Below are 15,904 nucleotides of genomic sequence, written 5' to 3' on the forward strand. Positions count from 1 at the left end.
ATGGTCTCATCGGGGCCCCTCACTTACACAGCTGTTTTGTCCTATCATTCAACTGATTCTTTGTTCATGTTGTATATCCCCAGCTTGTTAATATCATCTCCTACAGAGCTATCTTTGTACATAGTAAGTACTGAATTGAAAGAATGAAATGAAGAAAATGTGTTCAGGATATAGAGGGGTAAGTTCCAAGCCAATGTATTAACTATATATATCATTTTATAATAAATCTGAAACACCAGAATTTCATGAAACTAAAATCTTATATAAATTCTGTCAAAATTTTCATTGTATATTTTAAGGAACAGTAATTATCAGAAGATGGTGGGAGACCCGGCTGGTGGGTGGGGAGTGCGGCTGGTCACCTGGCAGGTGCCGAGCGGTAAAAAACAAAAAACAAAACAAAACAAAACAAAATAGTGGGAAAGAATAAAGAAGCGTGGTTACTTTATTTATTTAATTATTAGTTTCAGGGGAACAAAGCAACATAATGATTAGACATTTACACACCTAATGATATGATAATTCCAACAAGTCTACTACCCCTCTGACACCGTACATAGTTATTACAATACCACTGACTATATTCCCCTACGCTGTACTTTACGTCCTGTGACTATATACATATTTTAAAATTATAGCTGACACTCAATATTATTTCATATTAGTTTTAGGTATCCAGCACAGTGGTTAGGCATTTATATAATTTATGATGTGGTCTCCCTGATAAGCCTAGTACCCATCTGCCAGAAGTGTGGTTATTTTGGATGAATAACTGTGAACATACCTGATTTTCCTTGGAGTAATAAATTATGGTGTGGAGTACGCGGTGTGGAGTATGTGTAGCCAGTGTGCCAGTGGTGCCGCTTACCTGTTCGGGGCACACGGTGTTCATTCCTGGCATCTGCAAAGAGCTCATTTGCATCTGGCCCATCACTGGGTTCATGTTCTGTACATCCGTGTTGCCACCCGCCATGGACACGGTGATGCTCATGTTGTTGTACACGCCAGGCTGTGCGGGCGGGTTCTGGACAGCATGACCGAATGCACTGTGAACTCAAAAACAATCCTGATTACGTCCACTGATCGTGCATAGGGCGGTAACGTCACCGGCCTCTGTTCCTCACTCATTAGATAGAAGTCCAAAGAAAATAGTGCACATTCTTAAGTGACATGTCAAACTTTATCTTATTACACTATACACATAAGGATTAAGTATAATTCAGATACATTGTGAACTCTGCCCAAGGGGCTTAATAATTCAAAACTCATTTTAAGTTACAATTATTTGGGTAGTATCAGAATTTTTAAGCTCCAATTATCTGAATACTTAAGAAAGGAAGTTTTCCACATAAGTATATCTTCTAGATGACTGAAATCTACCCATTTAACCATCAAAATCATTCTAAAATGTATTATATTATCTTCTTAAACAGAGACTATACTATTTAAGGAAAGTGCCTGGCTTATATATCAATTCTCAATAAGTGTTCATTGAATGAATAATAAATGAGTGATTCAAACATAGCTTTCTCATATTGTGATTGCATATCCTCTTAGACATAACATTTGAGGGGAATGTTGGCATCTTGTTTCACTTATTCCTTGTCTCTCATACGGCAGTAAGTGACATACAGCAGGCACTCAGTAAATATCTCATGAATGAATTATGGACATGGATTATTACTCAGTGCTATCAACTGATGAGATTTGGATTGCTCTTTATTTATAGATTTTACTATTTCTATACCAGTGTTTTTTGGAGTGCAGTCAGAGACTATCTGTAAGAGAATTCCCTGGGACTCGTTGAAAATTCAGTCTCCCAGGCCTTACTGCAGCCATAGTGATCATATTTTCTGGGGATGGGTATAAAAAGCTGCATTTCTAACTACTTATACACATTAAAATTTGACAGCTTTTACTCAATGTCCTATAGCTTGCTACCATTTCTCAAGGTTTCAGCGTCTGGCTTCTTTCAATATACTATAAACTAAGAGGAAACCTGATGTATTTAACCAGACATTTTTATTTGGCAAATTGAATGTTTTTAAAGACTTCAAAGATTTCCTCAGGCCTGATGATAGTTTCACGGCTTTTCTAGGATACAAAAGGCAAGGGCAATTATGTTTTTAAGAGGGCTTGTTTTATTCCCCATGGCCAAGTTCTGGACTGTTATTATACCAAAGATCTCAAATGTTAAACCAGTTTCTATTAGTAGGTAGAATAGTATGGAATAAATTCCAAGTAAATACAACTTGTAACTTTATATGTGAACCTCCAAAATTCTATGTGGTACACATATGCAACATATCTAAAGAAAAATGTATGAATTGTGTCTTTTGTAAGTTCTACAAAAACACCAAATATTTTCTGATTATCTATCAATTGTTAAACAATAAGCTGCTGGTAACATGCTACCTATTTCCATGTTAATTATAGAGAATTTGATTTAAAAAAATCATTTACCCCATCAATGGCTTATCTATTCCTTGCTAGCTCTTGGGAGGCAAGCAGGATGTACTGACATTTATAGCTTCTGGTAGATTAAGGTGACCACACTGACGTTAATAGGCTGAGAAACAGCTTCTTCATCATGTCTGAAGAAAAGCAGCAAATTTTCCCCAAGTAATTATAAAACACAAATGCTCAAAGAAAATTACATGCCTAGGAAATGGCCAACAATACATCTGTGGCCCATTAGTGTCTGCACGGTGTATATGCTTGTGAGGCAGTGTCCCCACAACTAAGGGTGAGAAAAACCTATTAGTCTACTGCCCATTTCCTAATGAGAACATTTCTGTCTGAGACAATGCTCATTTGTCAACTGATACATAACTCATCACTGTGGAGGCTCAGGGCTTATGTAAGTTACTGCTTCAGAAGCTTTAAGGACTGCAATGATGTCATATGTAGTGAAAAAAAAGCTTAGGCTTTAATTTCTTGACACATTTATATTTGGGGCTATATATTAGTTTAAGTTTTTTCAAACTGCTCCTGCCAATAGTTCCATTTTAGTTTCTTCCATCATGGGAAGAAGACCAACCTCTCGGTCCTGGAACAGACTGGGAGGTTTACTGTTGTTTTAGGCCCAGTGTGGGAAGGACCCTCTCTCACTCCGCTTTCCTGGTCAGCCTCAAGGCAATTATTAATTCCTTAAGCCAGCATCAGATATTGGTAGCCTCTGAATCATGAGGGAAAACGGGAAAGATGACAAATTCGGCCTAAAGTGGGTTCCACAGATACTATAGGTATTAACAAGCAGGGGAGTTCCTGGTCAAATAAGTCTGAGAAAGGGTTAAACAACAGGTCTTCTGAGCCTTTAAAATGCTAATAAGCACTAGGACTCTCCTGAATGACTATAGGATTACACAGCAACACTGTCCTGTTCCAGGACAAGGAGATTTGGTTTAACCCTTTATTTCTCTTGCCACCAAAGAGATAATGAAAAAGAATCACATTATACTGTCTCTGAACTATTATATCTTACATCATTCAACTTAATGATTTTTTGTATTATGTTTTACTTTTCTCTGCACTCCTCTTGTCACCAACTAGACTGTTGGTTACCTGACAGCAGGGGCTCTTTTCCCTGCTCCTTGTGGAATCTGTGCAACAGAGACAGTGAGTGGTCACAAACATATGCCGCCTGCACTGGCCGATACGCTTCTACACACGAAACAAATCAGCAAGTGTGAATGTTTGAAGAGTTGGTGATAGTTAATTTTCTTTCTCAAATGATCTGGGAAAGACAAAGTTCACAGAAACTGCTAAAGTACAACAACTCAAGTCCACATTTGAATCTGAATCCAAGAAGTGACTTAGGTCCGAACAGGAAGTCTCTGCACTCATTTGTTCAGAGGTGTACACTAAGGGCTTACCTGCTCTAAAGGATGGACAGACGTAAGTGAACACAAACGACATCCTTGCTCTTAGGAAGCTTACATTTTACTTAGAGAGATAGACCATGAACAAACAGACAAACACACGATATGGCAGGTCTTAAGCACTAAAGGGAAAGGAGGGACCGGGGGTGGGAAATGGTGGTGTTTTAGAAATGATGGTCACGGAAGTTTACTATGGTGACAATATCTGTGTTTAACAAGGTGACATTTAAGTAAAGACTTGAAGTGGGAGACAGCAAACCATGTGGCTACTGAGAGGAGAACATTCCAGCAGAGGGATTTAAAAATGCAAAGGTCCTGAGTTTGCAATGTACTTGGCACATCTGAGGAACAGAAGAATAAACAGAAGCCAGTGTGGCAGGGTGAGTGATGAGAATAGCAGATGAGGTCAGAGAAGTATCCAGGAGCAAGACTAAGCCGGGCTTCACAGGCCCTATATTGTACGTTGAGTAAGTTGGAGTTTTGAGTAAAGGACTGACACACTGCCTCGTGTTTTAAAAACATCACTCTGGCTACCATGTGGAGATTACACTGTAGTGGAGCAAGGGTGGAAGCAGGGAGACAGAGGCCACTGCAATGTCCAGGAAAAAGATGACGGCGGCTTGCACTAAGTGTACAAGTGGGACAGGTGAGAAGTGACAGCTGCTAAAGCTGATATGATTTGTTAATGAAATGTTTGATGTGGGATGTAAGAAAAAGAGAAAAGGTTTTCTTCCGAGTAACTGGAAAAATGAAGGTGCTTACTGAGATGGGGAAAAGCAGGAGAGAAGCACGTTTTGGGGAGAATATCACTTTAGTTTTAGTCATGTTAAGTTTGAGAGGCGTCTAAGTGGAGATGTCGATTGGGCAGTGGTGTGTACTGTATGTTCAGGGGAGAAGTCTGGGCTGAAGATTGAAATTTGGGAGTCTTAGCACAGAGACAGGCATTTACAGCAATAAGATTGGGTGATATAACCAAGGGAGTGAGTAGGTATGGACAAGAGGTCCTGTCCTGGAAGGAGCTATGAAGCCCTCACATGGAGGTCAGGGAGATGAGGAAGACCCAGCAGAGGAAACTGAGGAGTCGCCTTTCTGAAGAGAGAAAGTTGTTCCAGAAACCAAATGAAGAAAAAGCTTCCAGAAAGGATAACTGCTCAAATATGCCAAGTGCTACAGATGACCATTGACTGCATTCTGCAATGTTAGATATTAATGACCTTGACAAGAGTACTTTTGGTGGAGTGGCAGAGATGAAAGTCTGACTGGTTCAACAAGGAATGGAGGAGAGGAAGTGATAGGGTACTGCCTTTTAATAAATTTAACTGCAAAGGGGAGCAGACCTGTCAGCACGACTGTTTTTTTTTTTTTTTTCAGCCAAATTTAAATGCCTAAGTGTAGATACGGAGCAAGAGTTTGGTTGATTTTATTAGGGGGCATTTTGCTAGGCACAGGGGCAAAAGGAAAGCTGGGAAAGGGAGTTGAGAATGCCGGTAAAGGAATAATTATAATGATGGACCATGAAATCTAAAGTGGGTTTAGGAAGCTGGGATTAGAACACATGAGGAGACTACATTCTTCTTGCATGTTATATAAACAGTTCCGTTTCTACCTAATTTACATACAGTCCTCACTGAGAACTACCTACTTCTCTAACAGGAAGATTTCCTCTCTCACCTTTCGGTGAACTTTAAGAGAATATGGTCTTAAGTTTTCAATTTTAACTGCCTTACTTATTATGTTGTCAGATCAAACGGTTTCCCTGTCATTAGAACCAAGACACAACCAAATTAAAACCCTTATAAAACTCAAATTATGTGTGAAAAGTTCAGCAGCCAGAATTTGGAGGAAAAAAATGACTTTAGTGAGATAATTCTGAACAAAATGAGCAAGATGAGGCCAGTGAACATCTAGATTCAAAGAGCTGGGAAAGGCGGAACGACCCAAGAAGCCTTAAAAACCTTTGTTGTTGCTATGAAATCTTTAAAACATACTGAGAAGAGTGAAACCTGTTTACATTCAGCTCTATTGTATTCTAACATTTTGCCACTTTTGCTTTAGATTTTTAAGTGTTTTATAAAGGAAGACTTTTTAAAAAGTACCCATTTCTCTATCTGTCCTAGGGAAGCTCTGTTATTCACGGGAGTTGATCATATTCTTCTGGTGTGCTGGGGGTGGGACAAAAAGGTTGGGGGCCACCAGACCACTTCTCTTTCTTGTACACACACAAATTTGCCTTAAAAATCTTTAGTTTTCCTTGTTGATAACATAAAATTCACTTCCTTGAATTTGCAAATAACAGTAGTGAATACTCTTCCACTGAGACTGTGAAGGAATGGCTATTCTTACAGGGTTTCAGGGATGCTCCTATGTAAAAACTGTCCCTTACTTGTTGTTTCCCATCGCTCCTTGCTGCCAGGCCTTCATGTCTGGTGACTGGTACCCAGAAGCAGGTGGGGTTTGCTGGAGCAGAGAAGTCTGAGGAGGAGGGATTGGCATCGGCACCATGGAGCTCCCAGGGCTCAGAGATGGAGCAAAGTTGGCCTCACCTTGAGGAACCATTCCTGCAAATTGACACAAATTAATTTATGTGAATACGCTATACATTTATTAACCCCATAAGGATCTATTATAATATATTTAGAGATAACCTAATCAACAGAGTAGGGAAAACATTTCTGTCTCTCAAAATAAGGCAGGAAATTTAGTATAAACAGATGGATAAACAAACATATAAGTTTGGAAGAATGCTTGCCATTCTCAGACGCTGATTTGGGTACTAGGATTACATATGATTTTTTTCCTGTACTATTTTGCTTACATGAATTTTTAAGTGTAAAAAACATATATGAACATAAGTGACAGATTACTCGTGTAATAAAAATAAGTTGAAAAGGGAAAAATATAAGAACATGAGTGAATTGGAAAATGAGTGTTTTGTTGGCCACTACTCCTTAGTCATCTGTGTAGGCTCTTCTTCCCTTCCGTCTTTTTTTTTTTTTAAGTGTTATTGAGATATAATCTACATAACATCAAATTCAACCACTGACCTACACAGTTCAGTGATTTTTAGTAAATTTATCAAGTTGTGCAACCATCACAACAATCCAGTTTGGACATTTTCATCACCTCCATATTTCCTGTGCCTGTTTGTAGTAAATCCCGCTCCTATCTCTACCTCCCCTGATCTGCTTTCTGTCTCTACAGATTTGTTCTTTTTTGGAAATTACATATGAATGTGATCACCTGAGGTGTTTCTGTTTCCAGCTTCTTTCACTTAGCATACTATTTCTGAGGTTCAACCATTCTGTAGCATTTATCAGTAGTTTGTTTCTTTTTATTCAGGATAATGATTTAACTATTGAAAATCAATTGACCATAAAAGTCAATCATTCTGTTGCAGTGATCTATATGTCTATATGTCTATGGCATCCAACTTTGTTTTTCTGTTTCAAAATTGTTTTAGCTGCTCTAAGTATTTCCATATAAATTGTAAGAGAAGCTTGTCAATTATCCAAAAAGCATGTTATTTTTTGATAGAAATTGCATTGAATTGTAAGATCAATTTGGAGTGAATTATCTTTTCAGTCTTTTTCTCTCTGATTTCCACTGCTGTATCTTCACGTTCACTCGTTTTTCTTTTGTAATGTCTAATCTGCTTCTTATCCAATGCAAGGTATTTTTTCACCTTAGACATTATAATTTTCATCTCCAGAAGTTTGATTTATTTATTTATTTTTTCTTCCATACCTTTACTTAACATGTTCAGGCTTTCCTCTAACTTCTTGAACATACAGAATAAATGTATAATTTATAATTGTCTTAACATCTGTCTACTAATTCTATCAGTTGTGTAATTTCTGGGTTGGTTTTGATGGACTAATTTTTCTCCTCATAATTGGTTTTACTTTCCTGCTACTTTGTTTGCCTGGTAATTTAAAAAATGATTTCATGCCTTGTGAATTTTACTTTGTTAGGTGCTCAATTTTTAAAATTCCTTTAAATATTTCTGACATTTGTCTGAGTCATGGTTAGGTTATAAGGACACAATTTAATTCTTTTGGGTCTTGTGCCTAATGAGACAAGAGCAGGGTTTATTCTTGCCCATTACTGAGGCAAAACCCTTCTGAGTATTCTGCTTGATACACCATGAATTATGAGTTTTCTCTTCTGGCTGGTGGAAAGAGGAACTGGTTCTGTGTGAACTCTGAAGACTGTTCCCTCTAATCTTTTCAGGTGTTTTCCCTGGCCTTGGTTTGTGTACATACAACAAACAGAACACACACACACACACACACACACACACACACACACACAGGCACACGCACACAGGCACACTCATATGCACACTTTCTCAGCTGAAGCTGTCAGCTGGACCCTCTGCATATCCCAGTAGTTCTCTCTCTCTGTGACTCTCTCTTCTCTGGTACTGTGCCCTGAGACTTCTAGCTACCTTGGCTCTCCTGGACTCCCAGCTCCATTGCCTCAAGTCAGGAAACCACTTGCTCTTGGTGGATTCCCCCTGCCTTCAGCAAAGACTGGGCAGTTTGGAGAACTAGTTTATTAAAATGTATTTTGACTTTTTGTTTTGGATAGGAGAATAAATTTGGTCCCTGTTACTCCATCTTGGCCAAAAGTGGAAGTTTATAACAATTTAAAAAAGTAAAAATGAACTTCTTTTTATGTTTTGTTATGTTAGCACTTTGTATTTTTTTTCTTTTTTTCCTGACAATTACATTTCACAGTTAAATACTTTTGAGGTAGAGAAAGTTATAAAAGTGCAGAAAAAAGAATGTCACAATTTGATTACCTACAATTTAGTATAATATAGTATATAATATTCTGTGTTCTGTAATTGTTAATATAAGTTTTCTCTCTTTTTTTTTTTTGGTTTGGTTAATCTGGTCAGAGATGTAGTTAATTTATTCACATTTGTTTTTTTATAGGCACAATTTTAAATTTTCTGTGCAAGTTGAGCCAATTATAGACTTGCTATAGTTTTTTTCTTTTATTAAATGTTTACCTTTTTTCTTTGTTTTGGTTAAGACTGTAAAAATAAAGCTATATATTTTCTCCTTGCTGCTTCCTACATATGTAATTTAATCTCTGGTAAATAATTTTGACTTTGAATATACAGAGAAAAAAAATTTTTCTGTTTATGACTCTACAGGGTGGGTTTTTTTCTCCCATCATCTTCTTCATATATGTTGATTGTCTTTGCATTAATTCTACATTTTAAATTTCAACTATTTTGATTGTGAGACTTAAAAACCACTTGTTTGTTCTTAATGCATGTTGAACCTTATATGTGATGAAATAATTTCTTTCAGAAAAATGTCTGTATGTGAAGGGGAAAAGATACTTATCACATTCTGGATATTACTCTGTGGGGTCCAAGTAAACAATAAATACGAGACTCCAAGTACATCGACATGTTTATTGATAGTTCTTTCTGGCCTTATCTCAGATTTTAAGTAGCCATGTTTTCCTTATCAGATGACCTAATTTTAGTAGAAAGAACCAGCCTGTCAATAACGAATTACAGAAGTAGTTACAATTCTAGTCCCAGTTCTGCCACTACATAGTACTTTGGGTTCCTTGAACCAGACAATCTAGTTTAACAAGTCTACTATTCCATCTTTGCCTATACTATGTTAATTCTCCCTGTTGGATCATAAATACATCATAGCAATCTAACAGCAGCAACTAGAATTAAGATTCATCTTTCCTTTCATTTATTTCTTCAACTCTCCCCTAGACCATTGTGTTAAGCACTTGAGAAACAAAGATTAAAAAATCACACGCTACTCATTCAAGGAACTTGCTATTTCAAAAGAAAGGCAGCTAAGTTAACAAGTGGCTGTAAGATGGTGGTGAGTGCTTATAACTGGGAGTATGAGAGAAGGCTTCTGAGAAAGGAACAGGAATGAGACAGGTGAGGGAAGGGTATTTTAGACAGAGGGTTCAGGATATACAAAGGCCTAGAGGTGAAAGAGAGCAAGACAAGTACTCTTTCCTGGAACCTGAAAAGTTTGTTATAGCTGGAACACTGAGAAATGGAGGGAAGGGGAAGTGGAGGTGAGGAGTCTAGCTTTGGACAAGTTGAGTTTGGGGTGTTGGTGGAAAATTCAATTATGTCCCGTAGGCAGCTATACACATGAGCTGAGAGATCCGGTTTAGAGACAGAGAACAGTCATTAGCACGAAGAGGTCACTGCAGCCACAGGAGTTGATGGGATCACTGAGGAGGAGTCAGCGGAGTAGCATGTTTACGGTGTAGTTCACAGAACAGGCAGCTCTGGATGGGCTTCAAGGTATTCATGAAGTGGGTACAAAAACTTAAAAAAAAATCCCTCATATTTACTTTGAATAGTGTCTTTAGTATAAAATGAATTTTAAATGTCTTTGTCGTAGTGCATTCATCTTCATGGCATGATAGTCTAGAAAAATTTTCTGTTTTCAGAAATAAAGAAGCATACTCTGTAACAGTTTACCTACAGTTTCCTTCATCTACTTTGGGCCTATATTAGGTGCAAGATGCCAAAGCAAAACGCTAAAGCAAAGCTAGCGTAGTTAACCTTTGGTATAACTGTCATCAGTTAGCACAGGGATCAGCAAATTTGTTCTGCCAAGGGCCAGATAAATATTTTCAGTTTTGCACGCAATAAGATTTCTGTAATTACTGCACTCTGTTGTGTGAAACCAGCTATAGACAATATGTAAACTAATGAGCGTGACTGTGTTCCAATAAAACTTTATTTACAAAAAACATGTGGTGGCTTTTTTTGTTGTTTGTTTTTGTTTTTTGAGAAGGCTTGCTTTGAAAGGTTGGAACTTTTCTAGAACTTGAATTTGTATCAACATAAAGCCTGGTCTTAAAGCCTCCTACCAGACTGCTGATCATACTTGAGCAAGTTTAAAACTTAGAGCAGTGAAAGAAATTACAAACATTTCATCTTTAAACGTTCTTCTGATCTCCAGAAAAACTAACAACTTTCCTTCTATTATTTTAAAGCAGTTCATAGAAGAACTGAAAGCTCTACCATTTCATTTCATTGTGCAACTGGATGAAATTACTACTCTCTCCAATGTACCTGCTTCGGGGGTTTGTTTGAAGTATAACTGCTGGCTTTACCAAAGAAAAATTCTTATTTTGTGAAAAGTATTTTTTATCAATCTTGTCAACTTCATCGGAACTGGGGCTTTGAAGCACTGCCTTTCCGGTGGGTTTGTTAAGGAATGGGAGCAGGAAAGGAAGTTCTCTGTTCTTCGCTTCCAGAGAAGGAGGTGTTAAAGACCACGACTGAATATTGACAGAAGTACTATTTTTACTTTCATAAGAGAAAAAAATCCTAGGAGAATTTATTAATGTTTGGCTGACTTGTAGTTAGTTGTTGGTCCCTCCCCCGCCCCAATGAATGAGATAAATCTTTTGATTCAAGGCTCTGCAATCAATATCATGAGTGCTAAGAATCTATTTGCTGTTTTGGTTAAGTTGCCATTTTGGAAGAGGAATAGGGAGATATAACTACAGAAGTCTTCTAATGTTGGAGGAAGTACTTCTTTAGGTTAAAGAGAAAAAGCCTTGTCAAATTCTTTGTATATAGAAATTGCAAGAAATAAAACTCTTTTGAAGGCCACTCCTGTTCAGATAACCTTATAATTAAAATATGGATTTATAATCCTTTTGCTGCCCACACAGATAGTGTCAGAGCTATAAACCAGCCAAAGATGACTTCATAGTCTTGAGGACAAAGGAACTGATGTGGCATAATTTTGATTAAAATGTCTTAGAGATTTCTGGTGCTCCCTGATATAAGTCTCCCTAGATACTTAATTTAATAGTCCAAGGATTTTAGCATTTGTCGCCACAAGAATGAAAAGTCTAAATTGATTTGGCTGTGTAAGTTGGTAAGTATAGTGCCATGTGAAAAATCTCTATATAACTTCACCATTTTATTCAAGTCAAACAGCAGCCTTCTCACTGAAATTCATTTTTAAATAGCTTAAAATTTACTTTTTCTTTCATTTACAAAATCAAGGCATTTATTTCAAATTTTTTCAGGAATTTGCCATTCATTTTGCATCCAAGTTTGATTAAACATGGTGGATTAATCAAGTATGTTTTACTGCTACTACCTATTAGAAGCTCAAAGAGATAGAAGAAAAGTAAAAAAAGATATCAGCACTTAGGATAAAGAAAATGGAAGAGAGAGAGTGCAAATGAAAGACTAAAAAAGAAAAAAACCTTTTAGAAGGCAGAAAGTTGCCTAATCTTGCAGGAACAGCTTACAACCTAAGCAGCTCTGAGTGGTGATGCCAATGAGAAGTCTGAGATACTTTATGAAGATTGATTATCTTTATGTAAACTATCAAACAAAATCTCCAACATAATGAAAAAACTGTAGCCAAGCTTTGAGTAACTAACCCACTGTCTGAACTGGACTTTCAATAGATTCTTGTAGGGATCCATGAAAGAAAGTAAAAACATGAGAGAATGGGCTTTGCACATAAAATGTTACAAAGTTCAGAGTCCGACATGTCCTTATAGATCCTCTAATTTAATAATCTTAGCTATCAAAGAGAGAGAAGCCTCAAACCATTCAACCATCATGTTTCACCGAAAAGAACACCTAGCCGGACAATCAGCTCTAATGTGTCTTTTGGAGCAAAAATTAATATAAGACCTGATATTATATTAATTATATTAAATTATATTAATTATATTATATATTACATTACATTACGTTAAATATTATATTATACCCGGTATTATATTACACGATACTATACTAATGCTATATTAGACCCCGTTTTATAGTCAAGTAAGACCAGGTCTTATATTAATTTTTGTGCCAAAAGACTCTTTAGAGCTGATTGCCTGGCGAGGTCTTATATTCGGGGAAACATGGCATTTAGTGGCAAAAGCTGAGTCTGGAGCCTGGACCTCCTGACTCCCGGGTCGAGTCCTTCTTGTTTAGCACACTGCTTCAATGTCACTGAACAGAAACTCATATGAAGAGAGACCTGTATGTGGTATACTTATGAGAGCACCATAGTTGTGATTCTCATACCTGATCCTGGATACTGGAAGACATTCTGCTGCATCTGAGGATTGATTCCAGTGCCAAACTGTCCTCCCATGTTTCCTGTCATGCCTCTGTTCACCATGCTGTTGCGGTTGGCCAAGGTTGCCTCAGGATTTGCTGCCAGTTGTGAAAATGGGCTGGTAGAAGCAGGTGGGGTTCCTGGATTTGTACCATAGTTTGGTGGGTAGGGGAATTGCTGCGGAGCACCCTGAGGAAGACGGGGGTTCCCCATTTGAACTGGCAGTCCAGATGAGGGAGGGAGGTTGTTCCCAAAGCTTTGTTGCCTCATGAGCATGGCTCTTTGCTGCTGTATTAGCTGCCTCTGTCGGTGCTGTTGACTGTACAACTCCCGCTGGCGCTGTGCCAACATTTGGGCATTCAGGGGTGGCTGCAAAGGATGAAAAATTCTTTACTTATTAATATTATTATCATAATCATTACCTATTTTGGAACGCTTACCAGATAAAGCCTAGTCGCTTGGGACAACAAAACATGTAGCAATTATCAGTGTACAAAGGAAAATAAAACAGAAAAGGAACAAAAACCTCTCAAGTAATAATTACAGGAGAGAAAATGAATTAAATATATTTTATAGATTAAAGATAGTTGAGAAATGCTAAAACAATATTTGATCACTAACACGGGTTAAATGTTCAAAAGTCACACACAAAACTGAGAAAAGTCAAAGAAAGTATATAGTGATTAGTATTATAATACAGGCCATGAAAACTGTTAAAAGAAACATGAAAACCATAAAGAAAAGAAAGAAAATGTGCTTAATGACTTCTATCTTATCTGACATTAGGTTATTATGAGACTTTTTTCTTTTCCATCTCCAAAAAATTTACTGTTTTTAGTATGGAGAAATTCAGTTTCCCCCTTTTCTCACTAAAAATCATTTATTCCAGTTTACTTAAATGAATAAAATGTAATTATAGGTGATTTTAATTTTCTTCACATATACTTTTTTGTATTTTCCAATTTATCTATAATGAACATGTATTATTTTAACAATGAGAAAAACCTACAAATATATTATAAAAGGAAAAATCAGAAATCCAGAATCCATAATGCCAAATAAACTGTTGCTTAAAAAGAAAATAATTAATTAGAAATAAAATACTAAACAGAAATAAATGAAACCAGCTATTTTATATCATTGTAGTATAAGACTACTCTAGGCATTCGAGTAAGTGTTTTAATAGCTATAATATTATGAATGAAGAAAGAAGTGGTAAAATTAGGTTGAAATTACATTTTGGTCTAATTTGCAAAGCAATATGGCATGTCAATAAAGCCTTCCTCAGAAAATGTCAATTCAGATTGAGAAAATGATTAAAGCATATGGCTCCACTGAAATTAAACTTGCTAACTAAATGTAGTCTAACCTAGAAAAACTGTGACATGTAACTTTCTGACAGAAATCAACTTTATGTGAGTTCTAAAAAAAGGGTCTTGTTTCCTTATAATCTAATTACCCTTGCATGAGCTAACCACTGAGATTTATAAGACAGAGAAACCCAAATCTGGATCCATGAGATGTCAGTATCTATTGCTTATCAGCCTTTCTGTTAATATTTACCCTTATGGTTACTGTTGGCTTTCCACATTTGCCCCAAATCCATCTAGGTCCACTTTATGGAGAAAAGAAGAGTTTTGTTTGAATCCTCTCTAAAATCCCTCATCTCCCAAATTTTTGTGTAAACTAGGTTAAGGAAACATAAAAAAGTGGTTGAAGCAAAAATATTAAAGTATGTGTGGAAGCTAAGCAGGGAGTGAGTACTAGATAACACTAAGAAGGCTACCCAGTTCTTTTTATGTTTAAAGTTCCAATGGCTCTGGGTTCATATACAAGGATTGTCAAATTAAAAAAAACATAGAAAATGCTGATGCTCAGAGAACACAAGATAGTTAAGATAACTCAGCAATATAACTGGGTTTTGGATCAGTTTTCAGGTATGATTCACACAGTCTCCTATCTTAGGCTTCTTATTACTGATACTATTTAGTACAGTAGTAAGAGTTTTCTACTTAGTCAGCTGGTATCTAATGGCAATGACAACAATAACAATAAAACAAAACAAAGAACCCTCGGCTTTTGATCAAGTATCAGTAAGGGGTATCACAAGTTCATTATAAATTCATTCTAGAAGAGAGCTACACTAAGAAACATCATTAAAAGATCAGCTCACAGACCATTTAAAGATATTCAAGTCAACACAGCTTGGGTTAGAGAGTACAAACAATGCCTGGTTCTCTCACATTACCTGAGCTGTAATTTGCTGCTGCATGCCTGATCTCATATTGATGCCAACAGGAGCATTTGCTGCAAACTGGTTCAAGATAGCTTGCCGATTTTGATGTATCAACTAGAGAAAAATGGAAAAACGAGATACGTTTCTACATACAAACATAGCACAGCCCCTATAGGTAACACAAACATTTTATTGATTACTAACAAGTTTAGTAAGATTATTTCCCATGTTTATTTGCCAAAAGGCTGGTAATTCCTAACATTTATCAAATATTTCCTGCCTACAGAACATTAAATATGGCAGAGCATTTAAAAGTAGAATACACACACGTACATACATGTATATGCATAGGCATACATCCATACATATATACACACCTACATATATGTACGTGTGTATATACCTATGTGCATATGAATTATGTGTGTGTGTTCTACTTTTAAACACTGTCATAAATGCTCTGCCACTAAATATATCTGTATACACACACATGCATTTATTGTACTTTTAAAAACATGTTAATACTTAGTGATTTCAGGTAAGTGCAAAAGAGAAAGAAAAGAAACAGTTCTAGGTCATGAAACTATTGTGAATAAAAAAGTAAGTATACAACAGGGTACATTCTAAAAAAGTCTAGAAGACGAATGGAAAAGTTGAGGTACTTCTCACTTGGAGAATGCCTATCT

General features: G+C 36.7%; 1 protein-coding gene across 7 annotated transcripts in view; it reads right to left on the reverse strand.

The window, feature by feature from the left end:
* The window catches only part of NCOA1 (nuclear receptor coactivator 1), a 209,816-nt gene that overhangs the window by 7,704 nt on the left and 186,208 nt on the right, over positions 1-15,904 (reverse strand). For all 7 annotated transcript variants that reach the window (XM_033124418.1, XM_033124416.1, XM_033124419.1 and 4 more), the window contains 4 exons: positions 15,231-15,332; positions 12,949-13,351; positions 6,265-6,439; positions 869-1,046 (listed from right to left, as the gene is read on the reverse strand). In XM_033124418.1, the coding sequence (XP_032980309.1) occupies positions 869-1,046; positions 6,265-6,439; positions 12,949-13,351; positions 15,231-15,332 (858 nt within the window). The remainder of the gene's footprint in view (positions 1-868; positions 1,047-6,264; positions 6,440-12,948; positions 13,352-15,230; positions 15,333-15,904) is intronic.

Source organism: Rhinolophus ferrumequinum, chromosome 13 (assembly GCF_004115265.2).
Source record: "Rhinolophus ferrumequinum isolate MPI-CBG mRhiFer1 chromosome 13, mRhiFer1_v1.p, whole genome shotgun sequence".
NCBI classification, from domain to species: Eukaryota; Metazoa; Chordata; class Mammalia; order Chiroptera; family Rhinolophidae; genus Rhinolophus; species Rhinolophus ferrumequinum.